At 40.9% G+C, this 25,956-nt stretch overlaps 1 protein-coding gene across 1 annotated transcript in view; it reads left to right on the forward strand.

Annotated features, from left to right (window-relative positions):
- Positions 1 to 2,058: 2,058 nt before the first annotated feature.
- LOC139374099 (UPF0606 protein KIAA1549-like) overlaps positions 2,059 to 25,956 on the forward strand; it is an 83,791-nt gene continuing 59,893 nt past the window's right edge. The window contains exons 1-2 of the mRNA XM_071115094.1: positions 2,059 to 2,231; positions 3,162 to 3,443. Coding sequence (XP_070971195.1) covers positions 3,194 to 3,443 — 250 coding nt within the window. The 5' untranslated portion in view covers positions 2,059 to 2,231; positions 3,162 to 3,193. The remainder of the gene's footprint in view (positions 2,232 to 3,161; positions 3,444 to 25,956) is intronic.

Genomic DNA, 25,956 nt, shown 5'->3' on the forward strand with positions numbered 1-25,956 from the left:
TAAACATATACTTAAGAACCAACATGACATATTTTCTACCCTCTTGCTGAAGACATGCTAGAAGTCTAATTTTCCTATTATGCACACATTTTGAAACAATTTGGTTTAGAAAATGTGTTGTTTAGCTATTTCTTGCCAGCTCAAACCGCAAATGAGCATTGTACTAATGTCCTTGAGCGGATGGGTTATTGCCTAATGAATTCCCATTGATAAATCCCAATAAAACCTTGTTTCTCCATAGATGACAGAGGGACAAGGGATATAACAGTAAACTGCTGTAACTGTCATACTGTACTGTAGTCATTTTGCAGTAATATTGATCCTGATTTTGATTTTGTACTTGAACAACTGCATTCACAATGAAATGGGTTAAAAACAATGATATTTTTGTACAAAGTATCAAACCCTAAGTTAGCATCAAACCCTGTCCTTGTTGTGTGTCCATTGCTGTATGTTTTTTCAATGGTGTTGAAATCTCATTGTTGTTCAGGCTATTATGTGCTGCAGTATTTCCTAGTATACTTCTTTGTTAATTGTCTCTCTCATTTACATTTATTGGGGATTTTTTTAAGTGCGTTTGTTGTCTCCTTAATATCTGTTGATATAGATTTATATGTACCATATTCCTTAGAATAATATTATTGAGTATGTTGTGAGAATGGATATTTTACTGGCTTTATAGAATGTTTAAAGAAATATAATAATGAGAATAAGAAGAATGATTAATTGAACTCCTAAAAAGTTGAGTACTTGGCTACTAAGCGCTTGTGTTACCATTAAGATGTTGTGTGCTTCTCTTAATCATTTTCGTTGTAGAAAAATTGAGTGAATTTAAAATAGGCTTCAAAAAAACAAATGATAGCATTGTACATTTACAGGAGGATTTTAATTGACAACTTGGTCATAGAAGAATATGGTTATTTTAATTGCCCTCTTTACTAACTGTAGGGTGAAGGGGCTGGCATTGTGGTGAACTATGTTCTAGCTTGTTATTCACTGTTACTTTTGATCATTTCTTCGGTCTCCGAGGTGAATCGAGTTATTCATGAGAATTTGTATGCTCACATATGCATATTGTATATGTGTAGAAATGTAATCACACTTTGTCTTGGATTTACATTAAACTGTTAAGTCACGGCACCAGTCTCCCGTCTCATACAATAGTCATTATTTATATCTGCTGTGTTTGTGTTGGGGAGGGTTAGTGGTGGTGGTGGTGTGTACACTTTATCAACATGGCAAATTGCTTGATGGTTTTTACAGACATAATGATGCACCTGACATAACCTGAAGGACACCTCACTGAAGGAGCTAGTTGATCCATGATGTTTCACTGCAACTCGAGTCAACTACATTTATTCTAAATGAAGGAATCACCAATTTCTCTCAAGTATTTAATTTGTTGATCTCTATAATTTGCTTTGACTAGTTCAGTGAGTGCAATCAACTTTACACTGGAAACCCTATAACCCCAGCCTAGAAAATATATAACTCTAGCTGTAGATGACTTTAGTAACACTGAGGTACAGTAGCCAGACTAAGCACAGTTCCAAATCCATCCTAGGTGTAAATGTTCTACTGACCATTTTATGCCACTAGATGGCGATGATTAACCATATTTTCTTGCTGTGAACCTTAAATCAGTTATTTACCCTAATTTTCATAGTTAAATCAAAGTGTTCACCAGTCTTGTCTCTATTTCATGACATCGTTTATTGTTTATAAGTTGCCTGACTATTGCTTTTGCTGACACATATTTGATGTAGGGAAAAACGTTTATTGTATACCTTCCCTGACAATGCTTTCAGGAAAATAAACGTTTAACATTTTCTGTATAATACAGTTAATCAATTACCATTCAGTCTGTCTGTCAGCCCATGTAATAGCTCAAGGGATCGTGTGCATCGCACGAACGGTGTTACCGTGAAACCACAGATGCAGCCAGAGATGGACAACCGAACAACCTCCCGTTTGAAGGACTGCACTGCAGCCAATGATCGTAGGACGTTAGATAATAAATATCTAATCAGGGCTCGGGGAGGAGTTATTGCAATCCTCAGGACGAGTGGCCAGAGCGAGAGCGAAAGATGCCCAAAGAAAACGGAAAGGACAATGATATTAGGTAGCTAACTATTTCAAGTGGTATTTAGTTAGTCCGGTTCATTTGATTGTTTTTGTGGATATGAAAACGTCCAGACAAAGGGAAACAGAGAATGTGAAGCTCCGTTTTGGTAAGATGATGTGCTCTACTATTGTATGTGATTGGGACACTGCAAATGCATAGGATAGATGGGGCACAGGATTCCCGTTATCTCTGAACTCCGAGCGCAAGATAGCTAGCTAACTTTAAAACGTGTCTATGGTTTGTTTGTTGTTGTATGTTGACTTGAGCTTGTTTATGAAAATAACAAAGTATTACCTGTTTTATTTAGTTATAAGATACTATGATATTCATGGAGAAAACGGGTTGGGAAGGAGGACAAGGAGACAACTCATGACAAGTCAGTCAACCAGGCAGCAGAGCAGGCTAGCTAGCTAGTAGTGTCAGGATCATTTTTACACATTGGTGTATACACATTGGTGTATAAATAGCTAGCTCGCTAGCTAGTAAATAAGAATAACATTCGTATTTACTAGTGTTGCGGCTCAGACACACCCGCACACGTTTTCACATTTGCTATGTTACATTGTAATTCTGTTTTTAGCACATGCGGTGAATTCCCCCACACTTAGCTAATAGCTAATCCCTGATTTGCGCTTGCATCACCTTTGCCTACTGGCATGTCAGAGCAGATAGGTGTCTTCATCATGAGTAGCACGTTTCCCTCAATGCTCTACTGATTTGGAGAAAGGCAATGCATGTCCTTATATGAAAGCTTAACCCAGGAGAGAACAAAGGACAGCCAGAGTTGACCTAACTAGGCTGCCGGCATCTAGCACACTGTTATGTCAGGGTCCTTATAATGGAGTGGTTTTCAGATAAACAGAAAGATTTTAGCCTAAAGTGTGTTGTCTTTCTCTTTTGTGTGTTCATCTTTTTTTGACTGCATGTTTTTCCCAAATTGTTTGCTTTATGTGCTCATATTGATAGACAGACAACTGTCGATGCTCTCACAATGCATGGAATATTTTTTGACATCATTGTTTTGGTTTGCACACAGCTTAATCAACCCCTCTTACCGAAAGCTGATATATGATATGGAAGAAAGGGTACATTGAGGGAGATCACACAAGCAATACCTGCATTCTCCAGCTCGTGGTATCTACTGGGATGCATCATAAGTGGATACATTGCCATGACTTCCATGCAATGGAGGGTTTACACTTCTCTATGGGTTCATTGGGGATTTCCAAGACTGTTCTGCCCATTCAAGGCTTCGGTGCAGCGGTTCTAGGGCTGATGCTGTTGGTGACAATGATCACAGCAGGTTCACCTGCAGCAGGTAAGCAGACACCTCTCTCACAGACATGATCCATGAACCTTTAATGTTTGATAACTTCCCTGACTCGTAACAGGTGGCAAATCAACAGGTGGTGAAGGCTATGGAATGCTATTTGAAATGTCAGTGTAATAACCCTCTGTGTAATAGCCTTTATATAATTGGGCTCCTGAGTGGCGCAGCGGTCTAAGGCACTGCATTTTAGTGCAAGAGGTATCATCACTGCAGTACCTGGTTCAAATCCAGGCTGTATCACATCTGGCTGTGATTGGGAGTCCCATAGGGCGGCGCACAATTGGCCCATTGTCGTCCGGGTATGGCCGGAGTAGGCCGTCAATGTAAATAAGAATTTGTTCTTAACTGACTTGCCTAGTTAAATAAATATAAATAACATTTGCCATATTGACAACAGCCTACTGGTCGCGTACACATATATTGCAGGTGCTGTGAAATACTTATGTTTCTAGCTCCAACAGTGCAGAAATACCGAACAATCCACAAACCCAAAAAATTCAAATAAAGAAATGAATAAATATCAGAATGACCAATGTCAGTGTCCGGAATATGAATATACAGTGCCTTTGGAAAGTATTCAGATGCCTTGACTATTTCCACGTTTTGTTATGTTACAGCCTTATTCTAAAATTGATTAAATCTACACACAATACCCCATAATGATGAAGCGAAAACAGGTTTATAAACATTATTGCAAATTTCTTAAAAATAAAAACAGAAATTCCTTATTTACATAAGTATTCAGCCCCTTTGCTATGAGACTCGATATTGAGCTCAGGTGCATCCTGTTCTATTGATCATTCTTGAGATGTTTCTACAACTTGATTGGAGTCCACCTGTGTTGATTGATTGAACATGATTTGGAAAGGCACACACCTATCTACAGTTGAAGTCGGAAGTTTACATACACTTAGGTTGGAGTCATTAAAACTCTTTTTTCAACCACTCCACAAATTTATTGTTAACAAACTATATTTTTGGAAGTCGGTTATGACATCTACTTTGTGTATGACACAAGTCATTTTTCCAACAATTGTTTACAGATGTATTATTTCACTTATAATTCACTGTATCACAATTCCAGTGGGTCAGAAGTTTACATACACTAAGTTGACTTTAAACAGCTTGGAAAACAGCTTGGAAAAGTCCAGAAAATGATGTCAGGGCTTTAGAAGCTTCTGATAGGCTAATTTACATAATTTGAGTCAATCGGAGGTGTACCTGTGGATGTATTTCAAGGTCTACCTTCAAACTCAGTGCCTCTTTACTTGCCATCATGGGAAAATCAAAAGACATCAGCCAAGACCTCAGAAAAATAATTGCAGACCTCCACAAGTCTGGTTCATTCTTGGGAGCAATTTCCAAACGCCTGAAGGTACCACGTTCATCTGTAAAAACAATAGTATGCAAGTATACACCATGGGACCACAGTGTTCTGTCTCCTAGAGATGAACGTACTTTAGTGCAAAAAGTGCAAATCAATCCCAGAACAGCAGGAAAGGACCTTGTGAAGATGCTGGATGTAACAGGTACAAAAGTATCTATATCCACAGTAAAACAAATCCTATATTGACGTAACCTGAAAGGCTTCTCAGCAAGGAAGAAGCCACCACTCCAAAGCCGCCATAAAAAAAACCAGACTACGGTTTGCAACTGCACATGGGGATAAAGATGGTACTTTTTGGAGAAATATCCTCTGGTCTGATGAAACAAAAATAGAACTGTTTGGCCATAATGACCATTGTTATGGTTGGAGGAAAAGGGGGAGGCTTGCAAGCCGAAGAAGGAGGGACTGGTGCACTTCACAAAATAGATGGCATCAAGACATCAGTCAGGAAGTTAAAGCTTGGTCGCAAATGGGTCTTCCAAATGGACAATGACCTCAAGCATACTTCCAAAGTTGTGGCAAAATGGCTTAAGGACAACAAAGTCAAGGTATTGGAGTGGCCATCACAAAGCCCTGACCTCAATCCTATAGAGAATGTGTGTGCAGAACGTGTGTGAGCAAGGAGGCCTACAAACCTGACTACGTTACACCAGCTCTGTCAGGAGGAATGGGCCAAATTTCACCTAACTCATTGTGGGAAGCTTGTGGAAGGCTACCTGAAACATATTATCCAAGTTAAACAATTTAAAGGCAATGCTACCAAATACTAATTGAGTGTATAATTCTGACCCCCTGGGAATGTGATGAAAGAAATAAAAGCTGAAATAAATCATTCTCTCTACTATTATTCTGACATTTCACATTCTTAAAATAAAGTTGTGATCCTAACTGACCTAAGACAGGGAATTTTTACTAGGATTAAATGTCAGGAATTGTGAAAAACTGAGTTTAAATGTATTTGGCTAAGGTATACGTAAACTCCCAACCTCAACTGTATATAAGGTCCCACAGTTGACAGTGCATGTCAGAGCACAAACCAAGCCATGAGGTCAAAGGAATTGGCCTTCAACCTCAGAGATAGGATTATGTCGAGGCACAGATCTGGGGAAGGGTACCAAAACATTTCTGCAGCATTGAAGGTCCCCAAGAACACAGTGGCCTCCATCATTCTTAAATGGAAAATGTTTGGAACCACCAAGATTCTTCCTAGAGCTGTCCCACCCGGCCAAACTGAGCAATTGGGGGAGAAGGGCCTTGGTCAGGGAGTTGACCAAGAACCTGATGGTCACTGACAGAGCTCTAGAGTTCCTCTGTGGAGATGGGAGAACCTCCCAGAACGACAACCATCTCTGCAGCAGTCCACCAATCAGGGCTTTATGGTAGAGTAGCCAGACTGAAGCCACTCCTCAGTAAAAGGCACATGACAGCCCACTTGGAGTTTGGCAAAAGGCACCTAAAGATTCTCAGACCATGATAACAAGATTCTCTGATCTGATGAAACCAAGATTGAACTCTTTGGCCTGAATGCCAAGCTGGAGGAAACCTGGCACCATCCCGATGGTGAAGCATGGTGGTGGCAGCATCATGCTGTGGGGTCGTTTTTCAGCGGCAGAGACTGGGAGACTAGTCACGATCAAGGATGAACGGAGCAACGAACAGAAAGATCCTTGATGAAAACCTGCTCCAGAGCGCTCAGGACCTCAGACTAGGGCGAAGGTTCACCTTCCAACAGCACAATGACCCCTAAGCACACAGCCAAGACAACGCAGGAGTCTGAATGTCCTTGACTGGCCCAGCCAGAGCTTGGACTTGAACCCGATCGAACATCTCTAAAGAGACCTGAAAATAGCTGTGCAGCAACGCTCCTCGTCCAACCTGACAGAGCTTGAGAGGATTTGCAGAGAATGATGGGAGAATCTCCACAAATACAGGTGTGCCAAGCTTGTTGCGTCAGACCCAAGAAGAATCTATACTGTAATCGCTGCCAAAGGTGCTTCAACAAAGTACTGAGTAAAGGGTCTGAATACTTATGTAAATGTCATATTCCAGTTTTATTTTTAATAAATTATCAAAAATGTCTAATCCTGTTTTTGCTTTGTCATTATGGAGTATTGTGTGTAGATTTGGTGAGGGGAGAAAAACAATTTAATCCATTTTAGAATAAAGCTACAAGGTAACAAAATGTGGATAGATGTGGATATGAATAGAAACGTTGTGCTCAGCAGTAGTTATATAGGATAAGCCCTGACTAGAATACAGTATAAATGAAGTGGGTACAACTACATAAACATTATATACAGTGGGGAGAACAGGTATTTGATACACTGCCGATTTTGCAGGTTTTCCTACTTACAAAGCATGTAGAGGTCTGTAATTTTTATCATAGGTACACTTCAACTGTGAGACGGAATCTAAAAAGAATCCAGAAAATTACATTGAATGATGTTTAAGTAATTAATTAGCATTTTATTGCATGACATAAGTATTTGATACATCAGAAAAGCAGAACTTAATATTTGGTACAGAAACCTTTGTTTGCAATTACAGAGATCATACGTTTCCTGTAGTTCTTGACCAAGTTTGCACACACTGCAGCAGGGATTTTGACCCACTCCTCCATACAGACCTTCTCCAGATGCTTCAGGTTTCGGGGCTGTCGCTGGGCAATACAGACTTTCAGCTCCCTCCAAAGATGTTCTATTGGGTTCAGGTCTGGAGACTGGCTAGGCCACTCCAGGACCTTGAGATGCTTTTTACGGAGCCACTCCTTAGTTGCCCTGGCTGTGTGTTTCGGGTCGTTGTCATGCTGGAAGACCCAGCCACGAACCATCTTCAATGCTCTTACTGAGGGAAGGAGGTTGTTGGCCAAGATCTCGCGATACATGGCCCCATCCATCCTCCCTCAATACGGTGCAGTCGTCCTGTCCCCTTTGCAGAAAAGCATCCCCAAATAATGATGTTTCCACCTCCATGCTTCACGGTTGGGTTGGTGTTCTTGGGGTTGTACTCATCCTTCTTGACTCCAAACACGGCGAGTGGAGCTTAGACCAAAACGTTATATTTTTGTCTCATCAGACCACATGACCTTCTCCCATTCCTCCTCTGGATCATCCAGATGGTCATTGGCAAACTTCAGACGGACCTGGACATGCGCTGGCTTGAGCAGGGGGACCTTGCGTGCACTGCAGGATTTTAATCCATGACGGCGTAGTGTGTTACTAATGGTTTTCTTTGAGACTGTGGTCCCAGCTCTCTTCAGGTCATTGACCAGGTCCTGCCGTGTAGTTCTGGGCTGATCCCTCACCTTCCTCATGATCATTGATGCCCCATGAGGTGAGATCTTGCATGGAGCCCCAGACCGAAGGTGATTGACCGTCATCTTGAACTTCTTCCATTTTCTAATAATTGCGCCAACAGTTGTTACCTTCTCACCAAGCTGCTTGCCTATTGTCCTGTAGCCCATCCCAGCCTTGTGCAGGTCTACAATTTTATCCCTGATGTCCTTACACCCTCTCTGGTCTTGGCCATTGTGGAGAGGTTGGAGTCTGTTTGATTGAGTGTGTGGACAGGTGTCTTTTATACAGGTAAAGAGTTCAAACAGGTGCAGTTAATACAGGTAATGAGTGGAGAACAGGAGGGCTTCTTAAAGAAAAACTAACAGGTCTGTGAGAGCCGGAATTCTTACTGGTTGGTTGGTGATCAAATACTTATGCCATGCAATAAAATGCAAATTAATTACTTAAAAATCATACAATGTGATTTTCTGTCTCTCACAGTTAAAGTGTACCTATGATAAAAATTACAGACCTCTGCATGCTTTGTAAGTAGGAAAACCTGCAAAATCGGCAGTGTATCAAATACTTGTTCTCCCCACTGTATATATTTTTTTATTTAACCAGGTAGGCTCGTTGAGAACAAGTTCTCATTTGCAACTGCGACCTGGCCAAGATAAAGCAAAGCAGTTCGACACATACAACAACACAAAGTTACACATGGAATAAACAAACATACAGTCAATAATACATTAGACAAAGTCTATATACAGTATGTGCAAATAAGGGAGGTAAGGCAATAAATAGGCCACGGTGGCAAAGTAATTACAATATAGCAATTAAACACTGGAATGGTAAATGTGCAGAATATATGTGTGTGTGTGTGTGTATATATCTTATCTCAGCTCACTGGTCACCATAGCAGCACACACCCATAGCACTCGCTCCAGCAGGAGCTGAGATATATATATATATATATATATATATATATATATATATATATATATATATATATATATATATGAATGTGCAAGTAGAGATACTGGGGTGAAAAGGAGTAAGATAAATAAATACTGTATGGGGATGAGGTAGTTGGATGGGCTATTTACAGATGGGCTATGTACAGGTGCAGTGATCTGTTAGCTGCTCTGATAGCTGGTGCTTAAAGCTAGTGAGGGAGATATGAGTCTCCAGCTTCAGTGATTTTTGCATTTCGTTCCAGTCATCGGCAGCAGAGAACTGGAAGGAGAGGCGGCCAAAGGAAGAATCGGCTTTGGGGGTGGCCAGTGAGATATACCTGCTGGAGCGCGTGCTATGGCTGTGTGCTGCTATGGTGACCAGTGAGCTGAGATAAGGCGTGGCTTTACCTAGCAGAGACTTGTAGATGACCTGGAGCCAGTGAGTTTGGTGACGAGTATGAAGTGAGGGTCAGCCAACGAGATCGTACAGGTCGCAGTGGTGGGTAGTATTTATTGCTTTGGTGACAAAACGGATGGCACTGTGGTAGACTGCATCCAATTTGTTGAGTAGAGTGTTGGAGGTTATTTTGTAAATGACATCGCCGAAGTCGAGGATCGGTAGGATGGTCAGTTTTACGAGGGTATGTTTGGCAGCATGAGTGAAGGATGCTTTGTTGCGAAATAGGAAGCCGATTCTAGATATAGTTTTTGATTGGAGATGCTTAATGTGAGTCTGGAAGGAGAGTTTACCATCTAACCAGGCACCTAGGTATTTGTAGTTGTCCACATATTCTAAGTCAGAACCGTCCAGAGTAGTGATGCCGGACGGGCGGGTAGGTGCGGGCAGTAATTGGCTGAAGAGCATGCATTTAGTTTTACTTGCATTTAACGCTAGCGTCCCACCTAGACAACAGCCAGTGAAATTGCAGGGCACCAAATTCAAAACAGAAATCCCATAATTAAAATTCCTCAAACATACAAGTATTATATACCATTTTAAAGATACACTTCTTGTAAATCCAACCACAGTGTCCAATTTCAAAAAGGCTTTACGGCGAAAGCCCACCAAACGATTATGTTAGGTCAACGCCTAGTCACAGAAAACCATACAGCCATTTTCCAGCCAAGGAGAGGGCTCACAAAAGTCAGAAATAGCGATTAAATGAATCACTAACCTTTGATCTTCATCAGATGGCAATCACATTACTTCATGTTACACAATAAATGTGTGTTTTGTTCGATGAAGTTAATCTTTATGTTCAAAAACCTCATTTGAAATTGGTGCGTTATGTTTGGAAATGCATTGTCTCAAACAAACATCTGGTGAAAGTGCAGAGAGCCACATCAAATTACAGAAATACTCATCATAAACATTGATAAAAGATACAAGTGTTGAACATACGATTAAAGATAAACTCCTCCTTAATGCAACTGCTGTGTCAGATTTTTAAAAAGGCTTTACGGCGAAAGCACACCAAACGATTATGTTAGGTCAGCGCCTAGCCACAGGAACCCATACAGTCATTTTCCAACCAAGGAGAGGTGTCACAAAAGTCAGAAATAGTGTTAGAATTAATCACTTACCTTTGATAATCTTCATCTAGTGGCACTCCCAGGTCTCCATGTTAGACAATAAATGTTTGTTTTGTTCGATAATGTCCTTCTTTATGACCAAAACCTTCCTTTTTGTTTGCGCGTTTAGTCCAGTAATCCAAATGCACAAGGCGCGGGCACTAAGTCCAGACTAAAAGTTTTTTAAATGTACAATAAAAGTTCATAGAAACATGTCAAACGATGTTTAAAATCAATCCTCAGGTTGTTTTTGTCATAAATAATCAATAATATTTAAACCAGACAAAAGCTTCGTCAATAGAAAAGGAGAAACAAGAAAGGCGCACTCATGATCATGCACTTGGCTCATGTCTGAAAATTTCAACTGTCCACTCATTGAACGTGGTGTATCTCCCTAATTTTTCAGAGTAAAAGCCAGAAACAATGCCTAAAGACTGGCCACATTTAATAATGGGAATTGATGGAAATTGATGTAAAATATATCACTAGCCACTTTAAACAATGCTACTTAATGTAATGTTTACATACCCTACATTACTCATCTCATATGTATATACTGTACTCTATATCATCTACTGCATCTTTATGTAATACATGTATCACTAGCCACTTTAAACTATGCCACTTTCGTTTACATACCCTACATTACTCATCTCATATGTATATACTGTACTCGATACCATCTACTGCATCTTGCCTATGCCGTTCTGTACCATCACTCATTCATATATCTTTATGTACATATTCTTTATCCCTTTACACTTGTGTGTATAAGGTAGTAGTTTTGGAATTGTTAGGTTAGATTACTCGTTGGTTATTACTGCATTGTCGGAACTAGAAGCACAAGCATTTCGCTACACTCGCATTAACATCTGCTAACCATGTGTATGTGACAAATAGATTTGATTTGATTTTTGATTTGATTTAGAGGAAGCCATACTGGGTCCTACGTCTTTGTATGGTGGATAGGCTTTCAATGGAAACAGGCTTTCAAAATAATAGTACTTCCTGGTTGGATTTTCCTCAGGTTTTCGCCTGCCATATCAGTTCTGTTTTCCTCAGACATTATTTTAACAGTTTTGGAAACTTTAGAGTGTTTTCTATCCAAATCGAATGATATGCATATCCTAGCTTATGGGCCTGAGTAGAAGGCAGTTTAATTTGGGGTGGAAATACTGCCCCCTACCCAAGAGAGGTTAAGAGCTGTTGGTTAAGAGAGGTTAAGAGCTGTTGGAGGCCACAGAAGGAGAGTTGTATGGCATTCAAGCTCGTCTGGAGGTTAGTTAACACAGTGTCCAAAGAAGGGGAATAGGTATAAAGAATTGTGTAGTCTGCGTAGAGGTGGATCAGAGAATCACACGCAGCAAGAGCGACATCATTGATGTGTACAGAGAAGAGAGTCATTTGAGAAACCAAGGCTATTGAGTCTGCAGATAAGAATGTGGTGATTGACAGAGTCAAAAGCCTTGGCCAGGTCGATGAAGACAGCTGCACAGTACTGTCTTTTATCGATGGCGATTATGATATCATTTAGGACCTTGAGCGTGGCTGAGGTGCACCCATGACCAGCTCTGAAACCAGATTGCATAGCGGAGAAGTTACGGTGGAATTTGAAATGGTCGGTAATCTGTTTGTTAACTTGGCATGTGTCAATTTGGCATGTGTCAATTTGGCATGTGTCAATACAAACAGAAAAGCAATTGTAAGCTAGATCCTTGCAATGTCTCATTGACGAGCTAGATAACTTTTCTGTCCTCTGGACTAAAACGTAATTATGATAAGTTTACCATATTACGTATTGGATCTTTCAAATACACACCTTTTCCATTACCCTGCAGTTTACCTATATAATGGGCTGACGGTGAAGTAGACATACTTGATATTCATATCGCAAAATATATAAATGAGCTCTCCACAATGAATTTGAATAGAAAACTAGTAAAAATAGACAAGATCCTATAACCATGGAGAGGTTAATACCTGTCTATTTATGGAAAAATTACACTGATTAACTCCTTAGTCTTATCTCAGTTTACTCACTTATGGCGCTGCCTACTCCTGATGATTTGTTTTTCAAATCATATGAGCAAAAAATATTTTGCTTTATGTGAGATGCTAAAACGGACAAGATAAAGCGTGCCTATCTATATAATCGGGGTGGCAGGGTAGCCTAGTGGTTAGAGCGTTGGACTAGTAACTGGAAGGTTGCAAGTTCAAACCCCCCAGCTGACAAGGTACAAATCTGTCGTTCTGCCCCTGCCCCTCATTGAAAATAAGAATTTGTTCTTAACTGACTTGCCTTGTAAAGGTAAATAAAGGTAAATAATAATGAATATGAACTGGGTGTGCTGAGATTATTAAATATAAAAGCAATTATACAAATGTTTTACTTCAACCCAAAATAGTTCTCAAGTAGATTAGGAAAAGCTGGCCTTTTTGCTTTTGTGCAGATTGCATGTCAATTTTTTTTATTAATTGAAAATGAAACCTTGTTCAAGGTTTTTCAAACAAGCATTGCAGAGCTAGTTACAATTTCATTTTCATCCCCCAGAAAAAAGTTGCTCTCGGAGGATTACAAGAAATATTATGGTTGACCTCAAATGTGCTGGTTGATAAAATACCTGTATTTATGGAAAAGATGTTTGAAAAGGTTATTTTGTTTTTAAATTATTTTGTAAATTAGAATGGTAGAGTCATGTCTTTCATGGCTTAATCAGAATTGTATGGGAAGGTCTGCTCAATCCAAGACTACAACCAACTGATTACAGCATTACCCCAAAAATGGAGGAGGCAGGTAGGGAACGTGTCTGTCTGTCCAATATAAAGGATCAAAACTGGCGGAGGAACTAAAATAGCATAAATAGGAAACTATACCAGTTTCATTTGAGGACCAGCATGTTGAAAGCTGTGAAGAAATATTTGATGGCACAGGGTGTATGAGTTGTTATATAAAAAGATGTTGTGCCTTTCGGCTGAAAAAGCCTAACATTCATCTAAAATTGTCCCTAGAAATAGTATTGTTGGGAGATCTGGAGAGAGCTGGTCAGTCAATTACTAATATACTAATACTATTAATTAAAATATTTATCTTCAACTCAAAATCTGTGGATTCGATTAGATAGATAAAAATGTTGTTAAACATCACAGCATAATTGAAAGATATATGGCACGTAGAAATCTGAAGAGGGTGGCCAGCAGAGACAGATGGGATAAGCTGAGGGTTGGGATGGCGTGGAGTTGAGGGGCGGGGGATACAATGACGGTCAAAGTCAAAAGTCAAAAATTAAGTTCAAATAAACCAAAAAGTACATTTGAATGACACTGAAGGGCAACTCTGTTACATCCAATGGCTATTTGCCTGAGGCTAATGCTGTGCAGGTGCTTGTATGCGTGTACAGTCGTGGCCAAAAGTTTTGAGAATGACACACATATACATTTTCACAAAGTTTGCTGCTTCAGTGTCTGTAGATATTTTTTTCAGACGTTACTATGGAATACTGCAGTATAATTACAAGCATTTCATAAGTGTCAAAGGCTTTTATTGACATTTACATGAAGTTGATGCAAAGAGTCAATATTTGCAGTGTTGACCCTTCTTTTTCAAGACCTCTGCAATCCGCCCTGACATGCTGTCAATTAACTTCTGGGAAACATCTTGACTGATGGCAGCCCATTCTTACATAATCAATGCTTGGAGTTTGTCAGAATTTGTGGGTTTTTGTTTGTCCACCCGCCTCTTGAGGATTGACCACAAGTTCTCAATGGGATTAAGGTCTGGGGAGTGTCCTGGGCATGGACCCAAAATATCAATGTTTTGTTCCCCGAGCCACTTAGTTATCACTTTTTCCTTATGGCACGGTGCTCCATCATGCTGGAAAATGCATTGTTCATCACCAAACTGTTCCTGGATGCTTGGGAGAAGTTGCTCTCGGAGGATGTGTTGATACCATTCTTTATTCATGGCTGTGTTCTTAGGCAAAATTGTGAGTGAGCCCACTCCCTTGGCTGAGGAGCAACCCCACACATGAATGGTCTCAGGATGCTTTACTGTTGGCATGACACAGGACTGATGGTAGAGCTCACCTTGTCTTCTCCGGACAAGCTTTTTTCCGGATGCCCCAAATAATCGGAAAGGGGATTCATCAGAGAAAATGACTTTACCCCAGTCCTCAGCACTCCAATCCCTGTACCTTTTTGCAGAATATCAGTCTGTCCCTGATGTTTTTCCTGGAGAGAAGTGGCTTCTTTGCTGCCCTTCTTGACACCAGGCCATCCTCCAAAAGTCTTCACCTCACTGTGCGTGCAGATGCACTCACACCTGCCTGCTGCCATTCCTGAGCAAGCTCTGTACTGGTGGTGCCCCGATCCCGCAGCTGTATCAACTTTAGGAGACGGTCCTGGCGCTTGCTGGACTTTTTTGGGCGCCCTGAAGCCTTCTTCACAACAATTGAACCACTCTCCTTGAAGTTCTTGATGATCCGATAAGTGGTTGATTTAGGTGCAATCTTACTGGCAGCAATATCCTTGCCTGTGAAGCCCTTTTTGTGCAAAGCAACAGAGGAAGAACAATGATTCTAAGCAACACCCTCCTTTTGAAGCTTCCTGTCTGTTATTCAAACTCAATCAGCATGACAGAGTGATCTCCAGCCTTGTCCTCGTCAACACTCACACCTGTGTTAACGAGAGAATCACTGACATGATGTCAGCGGGTCCTTTTGTGGCAGGGCTGAAATGCAGGGGAAATGTTTTCAGTTAATTCAGTTAATTTACATAGCAAAGAGGGACTTTGCAATTATTTGCAATTCATCTGATCACTCTTCATAACATTCTGGAGTATATGCAAATTGTCATCAAAGTAGCAGCAGACTTTGTGAAAATGTAAATTTGTCATTCTCAAAACGTTTGGCCACGACTTTACACATGTATATACACACACTCTCATTGAAACGCACATATGTGCACACACACGGACACACACACACACATGTAAATAGTGCCACAAATGCACTGAAACATATACAGTTTGCCATGCTGTCTTGATTTTTGTTGTCCTTGATGTCTTTTTGTTTTTGCAATGTTGTTTTGTGGGGGATCTTGGATGGTTGGTGGCCTGGCGGTTGGGAGCTTGGGCCGGTGGCCGATAGGTCGCTGGTTCCAGACTCCGTTTTGAGTTGGTGGGAGATCTGTCGACGTGACCTTGGGCGGGGCTCTTGACCCTGGTTGCCCCTGTGGGTCGCTCTGGACAGGAGACGGTAAGATGACTGAATGTAATGTAAATATTGAGCGGCTTCACTGCAGGTAGATTGTATGTTTTAATATATAAAAAATAAAAAATATTGGGGTGTAAAATACATTTATGAAGAGTGACACAAGGGGCAATTAAAAGCATCACGTTATGTTCTGAATCAGGCAGTTGCATTTCTAAGTGGCTGTCACACACAAGAGCCATTCAGAGAGAGAGTGCACGGTCAGTCACATTTTAATGGTGCTATTGTCAATGCCTAACAAAAAGAGTGAGAGGCATTTTACTGGCCTATTTGCCAAACAGGCCAGTCAATAGGCTAATACAATATGGGACTTAATTCAGGAAGGTGAGCTTATGTACATTTTTAAGAAACTCCCACAATGCTGAATTCGGTCACATTGTTACTGTTAGTAATTACAACATTACTATACAGGTATAAGAACATTTAATGATGTCCTTGGCAAAGTCGCCTATTGCCTGAATATAAACCTGGACCTAAAGCCTTTATTTTAGACTGTATTTAAACCGAAAACTTTCCATGACATAGACTGACCAGGTGAATCCAGGTGAAAGCTAGGATCCCTTATTGATGTCACTTGTTAAATCCACTTCAATAAATGTAGATGAAGGGGGAGACCGGTTAAAGAAGACATTTTAAGCCTTGAGACAAAGATTGTGTATGTGTGCCATTCAGTGAATGGGAAAGACAAAAGTTTGAAGTGCCTTTGAATGAGCTATGGTAGTAAGTGCCAGGCGCACCGGTTTGTGTCAAGAACTGCAGCGCTGCTGGGTTTTTCATGCGCAACAGTTTCCTGTGTGTCAAGAATGGTCCACCACCCAAGGGGCATCCAGCCAACTTGACACAACTGTGGGCATTGGAGTCAACATCCCTGTGGAACGCTTTCGACACCTTGTAGAGTCCACACCCAGATGAATTGAGGCTGTTCTGAGGGCAAACGTGGGGGAGGGGGTAGGTGCTCATTATTAAGAAGGTGTTCCCAATGTTTGGTATACTCAATTTATTTTGTACTTATTTTTATTGTCAGTGGTCTGAAGATGCACATTAAAATGCCTGTCTTTGTGTTTATCTATATACCAGACCTAGTAGGTGTGATTCTTGACTATTTACACCTGATATAGACATCAGCCTATAAATATAAGATTTCCTATAATTTTCTCAGAAATGAAGATACATGCATCATCTCAAGAGTTTCCTGATGCACACTTAACCAATAGGCCTAAGCTATTGATTCTTATCTAAGCATGCTTGAAAGGGTTAGGTTTTATAGTTAATTACTTAGGCCTAGCCTACTCACTGCAGAACTGTCTGTTTACCCATCAGTGTTACAATGTACCCTATGTTGAGATGGGTATTGAACTGATCTTTTAAAATACGATCTCAATGTGTGACACGATATGCTGCTGAATGATCATGCTTTCTGACATTACATGTTACCATTGGCACCCATAATCATTTGTTCTATTGAAAGCATTGATCCATAAATCAGGAAATCTATAGCACTCTTCCTGAACGATTGAACACATTTAGCCAACTGCTGCTTCTCATCACGTTTTTATCTGCACTTCGGTTAACTGGATTTATGCATAATGTAATATACTCCTGCATATCAGACAAGCTTTTACTCAAGTGGCTTTGACATGCTGTTTTTTTGTAAGAGTTTTTGTAACCACTAAAATGTAATTAGACAAATGGTATATATGAAATCGACTTGAGGGTGTTATTCCCAACCACCGTACCCAATAGGTTACACATCATGTGGTGCTTCTGTCCTTGGGATTACTACTGACTCAGTTCCTTCAAAACAGTCCTGTTTGCTAGTTGTTTTTCTATAATTGGTAGGAAACACTCATGTCTATATGTGCGACACAGGTGTGAATAGGAATCAGACGACAATAGTGTAGTCCTTATTTGCACCTAGTTGTGACTTGTTGGAGGCTGCTTGTTAGGTTGTTAGCGCCAATATCTTAAGGCACAGAGACACTGGTAGCGTTTGCCGAGAGTACTTACCACCTCTGAACATGAAAGATCAAGATCCAGAACCGAAATGATTAGTTTTTAAAGGCCTTTAAACAGTTTGGAAAATTCCAGAAAATTATGTCATGGCTTTAGAAGCTTCTGATAGGCTAATTGACATCATTTTAGTCAATCGGAGGTATACCTGTGGATGTATTTCAAGGCCTACCTTCAAACTCTGTTGGAAAATCAAAAGAAATCAGCCAAGAGCTCAGAACAAAGTTGCAGACCTCCACAAGTGTGGTTCATCCTTGAGAGCAATTTCCAAACACCTGAAGGTACCACATTCATCTGTAAAAACAATAGTATGCAAGTATAAACACCATGGGACCACGCAGCCATCATACCGCTCAGGAAGGTGATGCGTACTGTCTCCTAGAAATGAACGTACTGTGGTGCAAAAAGTGCAAATCAATCCCATAACAACAGCTAAGGACCTTGTGAAGATGCTGGAGGAAACAGGTACAACTGTATCTATATCCACAGTAAAACGAGTCCTCTATCGGCATAACCTGAAAGGCCGCTCAGCAAGGAAGAAGCCACCACTCCAAAACCGTCATAAAAAAGCCAGACTACTGCACATGGGAACAAAGATCGTACTTTTGGGAGAAATATCCTCTGGTCTGATGAAACAAAAATAGAACTGTTTGGCCATAATGACCATTGTTATGTTTGGAGGAAAAAGGTGGAGGCTTGCAAGCCGAAGAACACCATCCCAACCGTGAAGCACGGCGGTGGCAGCATCATGTTGTGTGGGTGCTTTGCTGCAGGAGGGACTGGTGCACTTCACAAAATAGATGGCATCATGAGGACGGAAAAGTATGTGGATATATTGATGCAACATTTCAAGTCATCAGTCAGGAAGTTAAAGCTTGGTCGGAAATGCATCTTCCAAATGGACAATGACTCCAAGCATACTTCCAAAGTTGTGGCAAAATGGCTTAAGGACAACAAAGTCAAGGTATTGGAGTGGCCATCCCAAAGCTCTGACCTCAATCCTATAGAGAATTTGTGGGCAGAACTAATAAAGCGTGTGCGAGAAAGGAGGCCTACAAACCTGACTCAGTTACACCAGCTCTGTCAGGAGGAATGGGCCAAAATTCACCCAATTTATTGTGGGAAGCTTGTGGAAGGCTACCTGAAACGTTTGACCCAAGTTAAACAATTTAAAGGCAATGCTTCAAAATACTAATTGAGTGTATGTAAACTTCTGACATACTGGTAATGTGATGAAATAAATAAAAGCTGAAATAATTCATTCTCTCTACTATTATTTTGACATTTTTTATTTTTTAAATAAAGTTGTGATCCTAACTGACCTAAGACAGGGAATTTTTACTAGGATTCAATGTCAGGAATTGTGAAAAACTGAGTTTGAATGTATTTGGCTAAGGCGTATGTAAACTTCCGACTTCAACTGTATTATATTATTGTACCTACTGTGTCAGAAAGGTATACTAAAACATTATTGCTATTCCAACCTTTTCTTGGTGTTATGATGTGATTATGCTATTAGGTTATGTCTGTAGCATGTTATGCTATCTTCTCTATTTGACGGTATAAAAATATATATTTTTCAGTGCTGTGCATCTACTCCACACTACCAAAAGCCAATTGAGAACCGCTACCGCTTTTGGTTCTGGAGCTTCTTATTCATATTTAAAGTGGATCTGTTAAAGTTGGCCCGTGTAAAATCTCACAGGATTGGATTCGGGTCACTTACCAAAATAACTATCATCGTTATTTTGCCCTATTTTACTTGTACACTCACAGTATCAGCAACAAAATCAAGACCAAACCAATAATATTTTTGTTGTCAGACCTTGATCATTGTTGAGAGCTCAGATGATCTTTGCTGAATCTGCTTATGATCACTAAGAAATTAAGGACATTTTGCAGATGTGAACACAATTTCTCTGTATTTCATTGAATCACAATCTTTTGGCCAACCATTGTTTATTGTCTGTTTCATTAGTGTCTTCTGATGAGTGATGTGACTCCACCACACTGTATTTAGTGGATCCAGGGACACAGCATGCATGATGGTGTGATTTACATACTGGTCCTCCTAATAAAGAGGGCCTTCAGAGACGAGGGTTGGCTTGGTCCCTAAGTAGAATCTTTTCCCTAAAACAATTTCCTGTCATGAGGAGAAGGAGAAAAAGGACCCAATCCTCCCATTTAATAGGATGTTTATACCTGTTTACTTTATAGATCATGTCCCGCTCTACCCCCCCAACATCTAACTTGTTCCATAAAAAGGGCTTTTTAGCGGATCCTGAGTGGCGCTACGGTCTAAGGCACTGCATCGCAGTACTATAGGCGTCACTACAGACCAGGTTAGATTCCTGGCTGTATTACAACCGGCGCACATTTGGCCCAGCGTCTTCCGGGTTAGGGGAGGGTTTGGGTGGGTTAGGCCGTCATGGTAAATATGAATTTGTTCTTAACTGTCTTGCCTAGTTAAATAAAAGGTACACAAAAAAAGAGCCGTAAAAAAAACTCTGTGGTAATAGGATTAAACTGAGAACCCCTGACGGGCACCTTACCCCAGGAAATTAGGAATTAGACAATCTTATTCTTTCTCTTTCAGCTAAATCATAATAAAAAACTATTCTCCTGGTACACAGAGAGGGCTGTTGAGAAAAGGATTTAAGGCAAAAAATCTGATTATCCAAAAGATTCACAACATAACCTACTTAGTAGGGCCCATGTCCATGTGAGCTTTTCCCAGTGCTGGTTCTGATCTCCTATTATTAGTGCTCTTTTTCTGCTCAATCAGGCATTTCCTTTTACGTTTTGCATTTGAATAGTTTCAGACGTCAGCCATTTGAATGGCGTCAGCACAGTCAGTAAGCAGCAAGCAGGTATGGCAGGGGCACTGCGTGCCCACGGAGAGATGACCAGCATCCAAAGAGGCCTACGTGCACTACTGTGCACACTTTGTGCAAAATTGTGCAATGCTGCCAGATAATGTAGATGTTAACCAAGCTGTTCTAGAACTACTGTGTAGGCTATGCAAAATGACTTTTCTTGCCTGCGTGACATCCAAGAGTCCCTATTAGATACAGTGCCTTGCGAAAGTATTCGGCCCCCTTGAACTTTGCGACCTTTTGCCACATTTCAGGCTTCAAACATAAAGATATAAAACTGTATTTTTTTTGTGAAGAATCAACAACAAGTGGGACACAATCATGAAGTGGAACGACATTTATTGGATATTTCAAACTTTTTTAACAAATCAAAAACTGAAAAATTGGGCGTGCAAAATGATTCAGCCAGTTTACTTTCAGTGCAGCAAACTCTCTCCAGAAGTTCAGTGAGGATCTCTGAATGATCCAATGTTGACCTAAATGACTAATGATGATAAATACAATCCACCTGTGTGTAATCAAGTCTCCGTATAAATGCACCTGCACTGTGATATTCTCAGAGGTCCGTTAAAAGGGCAGAGAGCATCATGAAGAGCAAGGAACACACCAGGCAGGTCGGAGATACTGTTGTGAAGAAGTTTAAAGCCGGATTTGGATACAAAAAGATTTCCCAAGCTTTAAACATCCCAAGGAGCACTGTGCAAGCGATAATATTGAAATGGAAGGAGTATCAGACCACTGCAAATCTACCAAGACCTGGCCGTCTCTCTAAACTTTCAGCTCATACAAGGAGAAGACTGATCAGAGATGCAGCCAAGAGGCCCATGATCACTCTGGATGAACTGCAGAGATCTACAGCTGAGGTGGGAGACTCTGTCCATAGGACAACAATCAGTCGTATATTGCACAAATCTGGCCTTTATGGAAGAGTGGCAAGAAGAAAGCCATTTCTTAAAGATATCCATAAAAAGTGTCGTTTAAAGTTTGCCACAAGCCACCTGGGAGACACACCAAACATGTGGAAGAAGGTGCTCTGGTCAGATGAAACCAAAATTGAACTTTTTGGCAACAATGCAAAACGTTATGTTTGGCGTAAAAGCAACACAGCTCATCACCCTGAACACACCATCCCCACTGTCAAACATGGTGGTGGCAGCATCATGGTTTGGGCCTGCTTTTCTTCAGCAGGGACAGGGAAGATGGTTAAAATTGATGGGAAGATGGATGGAGCCAAATACAGGACCATTCTGGAAGAAAACCTGATGGAGTCTGCAAAAGACCTGAGACTGGGACGGAGATTTGTCTTCCAACAAGACAATGATCCAAAACATAAAGCAAAATCTACAATGGAATGGTTAAAAAATAAACATATCCAGGTGTTAGAATGGCCAAGTCAAAGTCCAGACCTGAATCCATTCGAGAATCTGTGGAAAGAACTGAAAACTGCTGTTCACAAATGCTCTCCATCCAACCTCACTGAGCTTGAGCTGTTTTGCAAGGAGGAATGGGAAAAAATGTCAGTCTCTCGATGTGCAAAACTGATAGAGACATACCCCAAGCGACTTACAGCTGTAATCGCAGCAAAAGGTGGCGCTACAAAGTATTAACTTAAGGGGGCTGAATAATTTTGCACGCCCAATTTTTCAGTTTTTGATTTGTTAAAAAAGTTTGAAATATCCAATAAATGTCGTTCCACTTCATGATTGTGTCCCACTTGTTGTTGATTCTTCACAAAAAAATACAGTTTTATATCTTTATGTTTGAAGCCTGAAATGTGGCAAAAGGTCGCAAAGTTCAAGGGAGCCGAATACTTTCGCAAGGCACTGTATGTGCCCTTTTCTCTAAAAAAGCTATCAAAGGTGTGAAGAGATGGGTGGTCTGTAGAATCTAGATGTGCCTCCAGATGTGTCTGTAGATGTTTGCCATAACCCAAATATATGGCTAGTCTATAAATAGCTAGTTCCTGTGTGCAGATAAGAGGACCCCAACTTAGCTGATAACTGTGATAACTGACTCTGGATCTCTGCAGAGATGATGCAAACCCAGCTCAAGGCTTATTCCCATGAGGGGGAAATTACATTGGTGTGAGAAGAGGTTGTGCTGTGCAGAGAGAGAGATTCATCAAAGTGGTTTCCTCTCCTGCTGGAAGCGAGTTGTAGGAGGAGAGAAACTGGTTTCAGAATCAAGGCCCGTGGAAGGAAACTTATATATGTATCCTCGCTCGTTTGAGGCTTTCAGCAAGCTCACCACTTTACTCTTAAGATCTGTTGACATGGAGCAAGGCTTCGCTGAGTCTAGGATGATTCCCCTTGGCAAAGAGAGCATTGAACCACTGCATGTGCATATTTATCACCCATGGCTTGGACTGCCTTCAGATGAACTACAGCTGTGGTCTGTGTTTCTTTGCCTGTGTTCTAAATGTAAGTGTCTTTGCAGGCCTTCTGAAAATGAACAGTGCAAGAGGGAGTCTTGGTCTTGGAGTCTGGTATAGAGGGATGTAGCCAGTCTAGCCACAATTGTAGAAGTAGGCTATTAGCTTTATGATTTTCTTCTCTAAGGGGCCCACAGTAATATCATATAGGCTATTTACTCAATCATCACCATTATCACAAAGTGAAGGCATCCCACTGGGCACACACAGGTTGAACCAAAGTTTCTATGTCATTTCAATGGAATTACATTGAACCAATGTGGAAGAGGTGTTAAATCGACATCTGTGCCCAGTGGGATTATTCAATGATCCTTCAAGACCGTTAACTTTGATGCAGTTCCAGCAACATTGCTATTATTATTTTATATTTTTAACCTTTATTTAACCAGGTAGGCCAGTTGAGAACAAGTTCTCATTTACAACTGCGACCTGGCCAAGATAAAGCAAAGCAGTGCGACACAAACAACACAGAGTTAAACATGGAATAAACAAATGTACAATCAATAACACAATAGAAAAGTCTATATACAGTGTGTGCAAATGTAGTACGTGTAGGGAGGTAAAGCAATAAATAGGCCATAGTGGCGAAATATCTACAATTTAGCAATTAAACACTGGAGTGATATATGTGCAGAAGATGAATGTGCAAGTAGAGATACTGGGGTGCAAAGAAGCAAAAAATAAATAACAATATGGGGATGAGGAAGTTGGGTGGGCTATTTAAAGATGGGCTGTGTACAGGTGCAATGATCGGTAAGCTGCTCTGACAGCTGATGCTTAAAGTTAGTGAGGGAGATCTGAGTCTCCAGCTTCAATGATTTTTTAAATTTGTTCCAGTCAGTGGCAGCAGAGAACTGGAAGGAAAGGCGGCCAAAGGAGGAGTTGGCTTTGGCGATGCCCAGTGAAATATACCTGCTGGAGCGCGTGCTACGGGTGGGTGCTGAGATAAGGCGGGGCTTTACCTAGCAAAGACTTATAGATGACCTGGAGCCAGTGGCTTTAGCGACGAATATGAAGCGAAGGCCAGCCAACGAGAGCATACAGGTCGCAGTGGTGGGTGGTATATGGGGCTTTGGTGACAAAACAGATGGCACTGTGATAGACTACATCCAATTTGCTGAGTAGAGTGTATTAACCTACCTCATGAACAAGCTAGCCTCAGCCAGTACTAAACAGTTTACCCTACCTCATCAACAAGCTAGCCTCATTCAGTACTAAACAGTTTACCCTACCTCATCAACAAGCTAGCCTCATCCTGTACTAAACAGTTTGCCCTACCTCATCAACAAGCTAGCCTCAGCAAGTACTAAACAGTTTACCCTACCTCATCAACAAGCTAGTCTCATCCAGTACTAAACAGTTTACACTACCTCATCAATAAGCTTGTCTCATCCAGTACTAAACAGTTTACCCTACCTCATCAACAAGCTCGATTTAGCCAGTACTAAACAGTTTACCCTACCTCATCAACAAGCTAGCCTCATCCTGTACTAAACAGTTTGCCCTACCTCATCAAAAAGCTAGCATCAGCCAGTACTAAACAGTTTACCCTACCGCATCAACAAGCTAGCCTCAGCCAGTACTAAACAGCTTACCCTACCTCATCAACAAGCTAGTCTCATCCAGTACCAAACAGTTTACCCTACCTCATCAACAAGCTAGTCTCAGCCAGTATTAAACAGTTTACCCTACCTCATCAACAAGCTAGCCTCAGCCAGTATTAAACAGTTTACCCTACAGCATCAACAAGCTAGCCTCATCCAGTACTAAACAGTTTACCCTACCTCATCAACAAGCTAGCCTCATCCAGTACTAAACAGTTTGCCTACCTCATCAACAAGCCAGCCTCAGCCAGTACTAAACAGTTTACCCTACCTCATCAACAAGCTAGCCTCATCCAGTACTAAACATTTTACCCTACCTAATCAACAAGCTAGCCCAATCCAGTACTAAACAGTTTACCCTACCTCTGACGTGTTTGAAGTTGATGTTACCGTAGGCCAATCTGTGTTCTTGGTAGGAAGAAATTAAACAACAAAGTAATCTGCTTCGTTCGGTGGCTAGTCCCTCTGGGACTGGCAGAGCAGTAATCTTATAAATAAGTATTTCTTATCATGCCGCTGCTTTGCTTTCCAGTTGACTGGTTCCTGCTTGGGTGTACTTGGGTACTAGTGCCTTAATTGCGGAGCAGTCGTAACGGAAGCTAGGATTCCATCCAATTGGTGACAGATTTGTATGCAAATATTCTAAATCTCCATAAAAGCAATGTGTGCATTTTCCCAGCAGAGGTGTTTCCATCAAATTGACCTGTTGGGGATAAAAGGCTGTACATGATGACGTAGTGCACATGCAAATGGGTTTCCATCACATTTCCAACTCTGCTGATGCTTTTTTCACATAAAAGTGAGTTATATAGCGAGTGTGCCCACTCTGGTATTGGCACATGCTTGCTAGTCTAGCCAACATCTCGCAGAAATAGTGTGGGTAGGCCTACAGCCTACATTATGGGATTATGGACAAAAAATGTATTTTTTTTTTGTCAAACAGCAGCCAAGCATCAATGATCATGTCACTAGAATAAGACCCTCGATATTTATTGGAAAGGAGCATCAAGATCATGACCTTGCACGTTCACCACCCTGTGAAGTTCATCATAATAGATTTAATCTGTCGCCTAATAAACTGCACCTGATGACACAACATGTCATCAGGTGACTCCAAGTTTAC

This window comes from Oncorhynchus clarkii, chromosome 2 (assembly GCF_045791955.1).
Source record: "Oncorhynchus clarkii lewisi isolate Uvic-CL-2024 chromosome 2, UVic_Ocla_1.0, whole genome shotgun sequence".
Classification (NCBI taxonomy): Eukaryota; Metazoa; Chordata; class Actinopteri; order Salmoniformes; family Salmonidae; genus Oncorhynchus; species Oncorhynchus clarkii.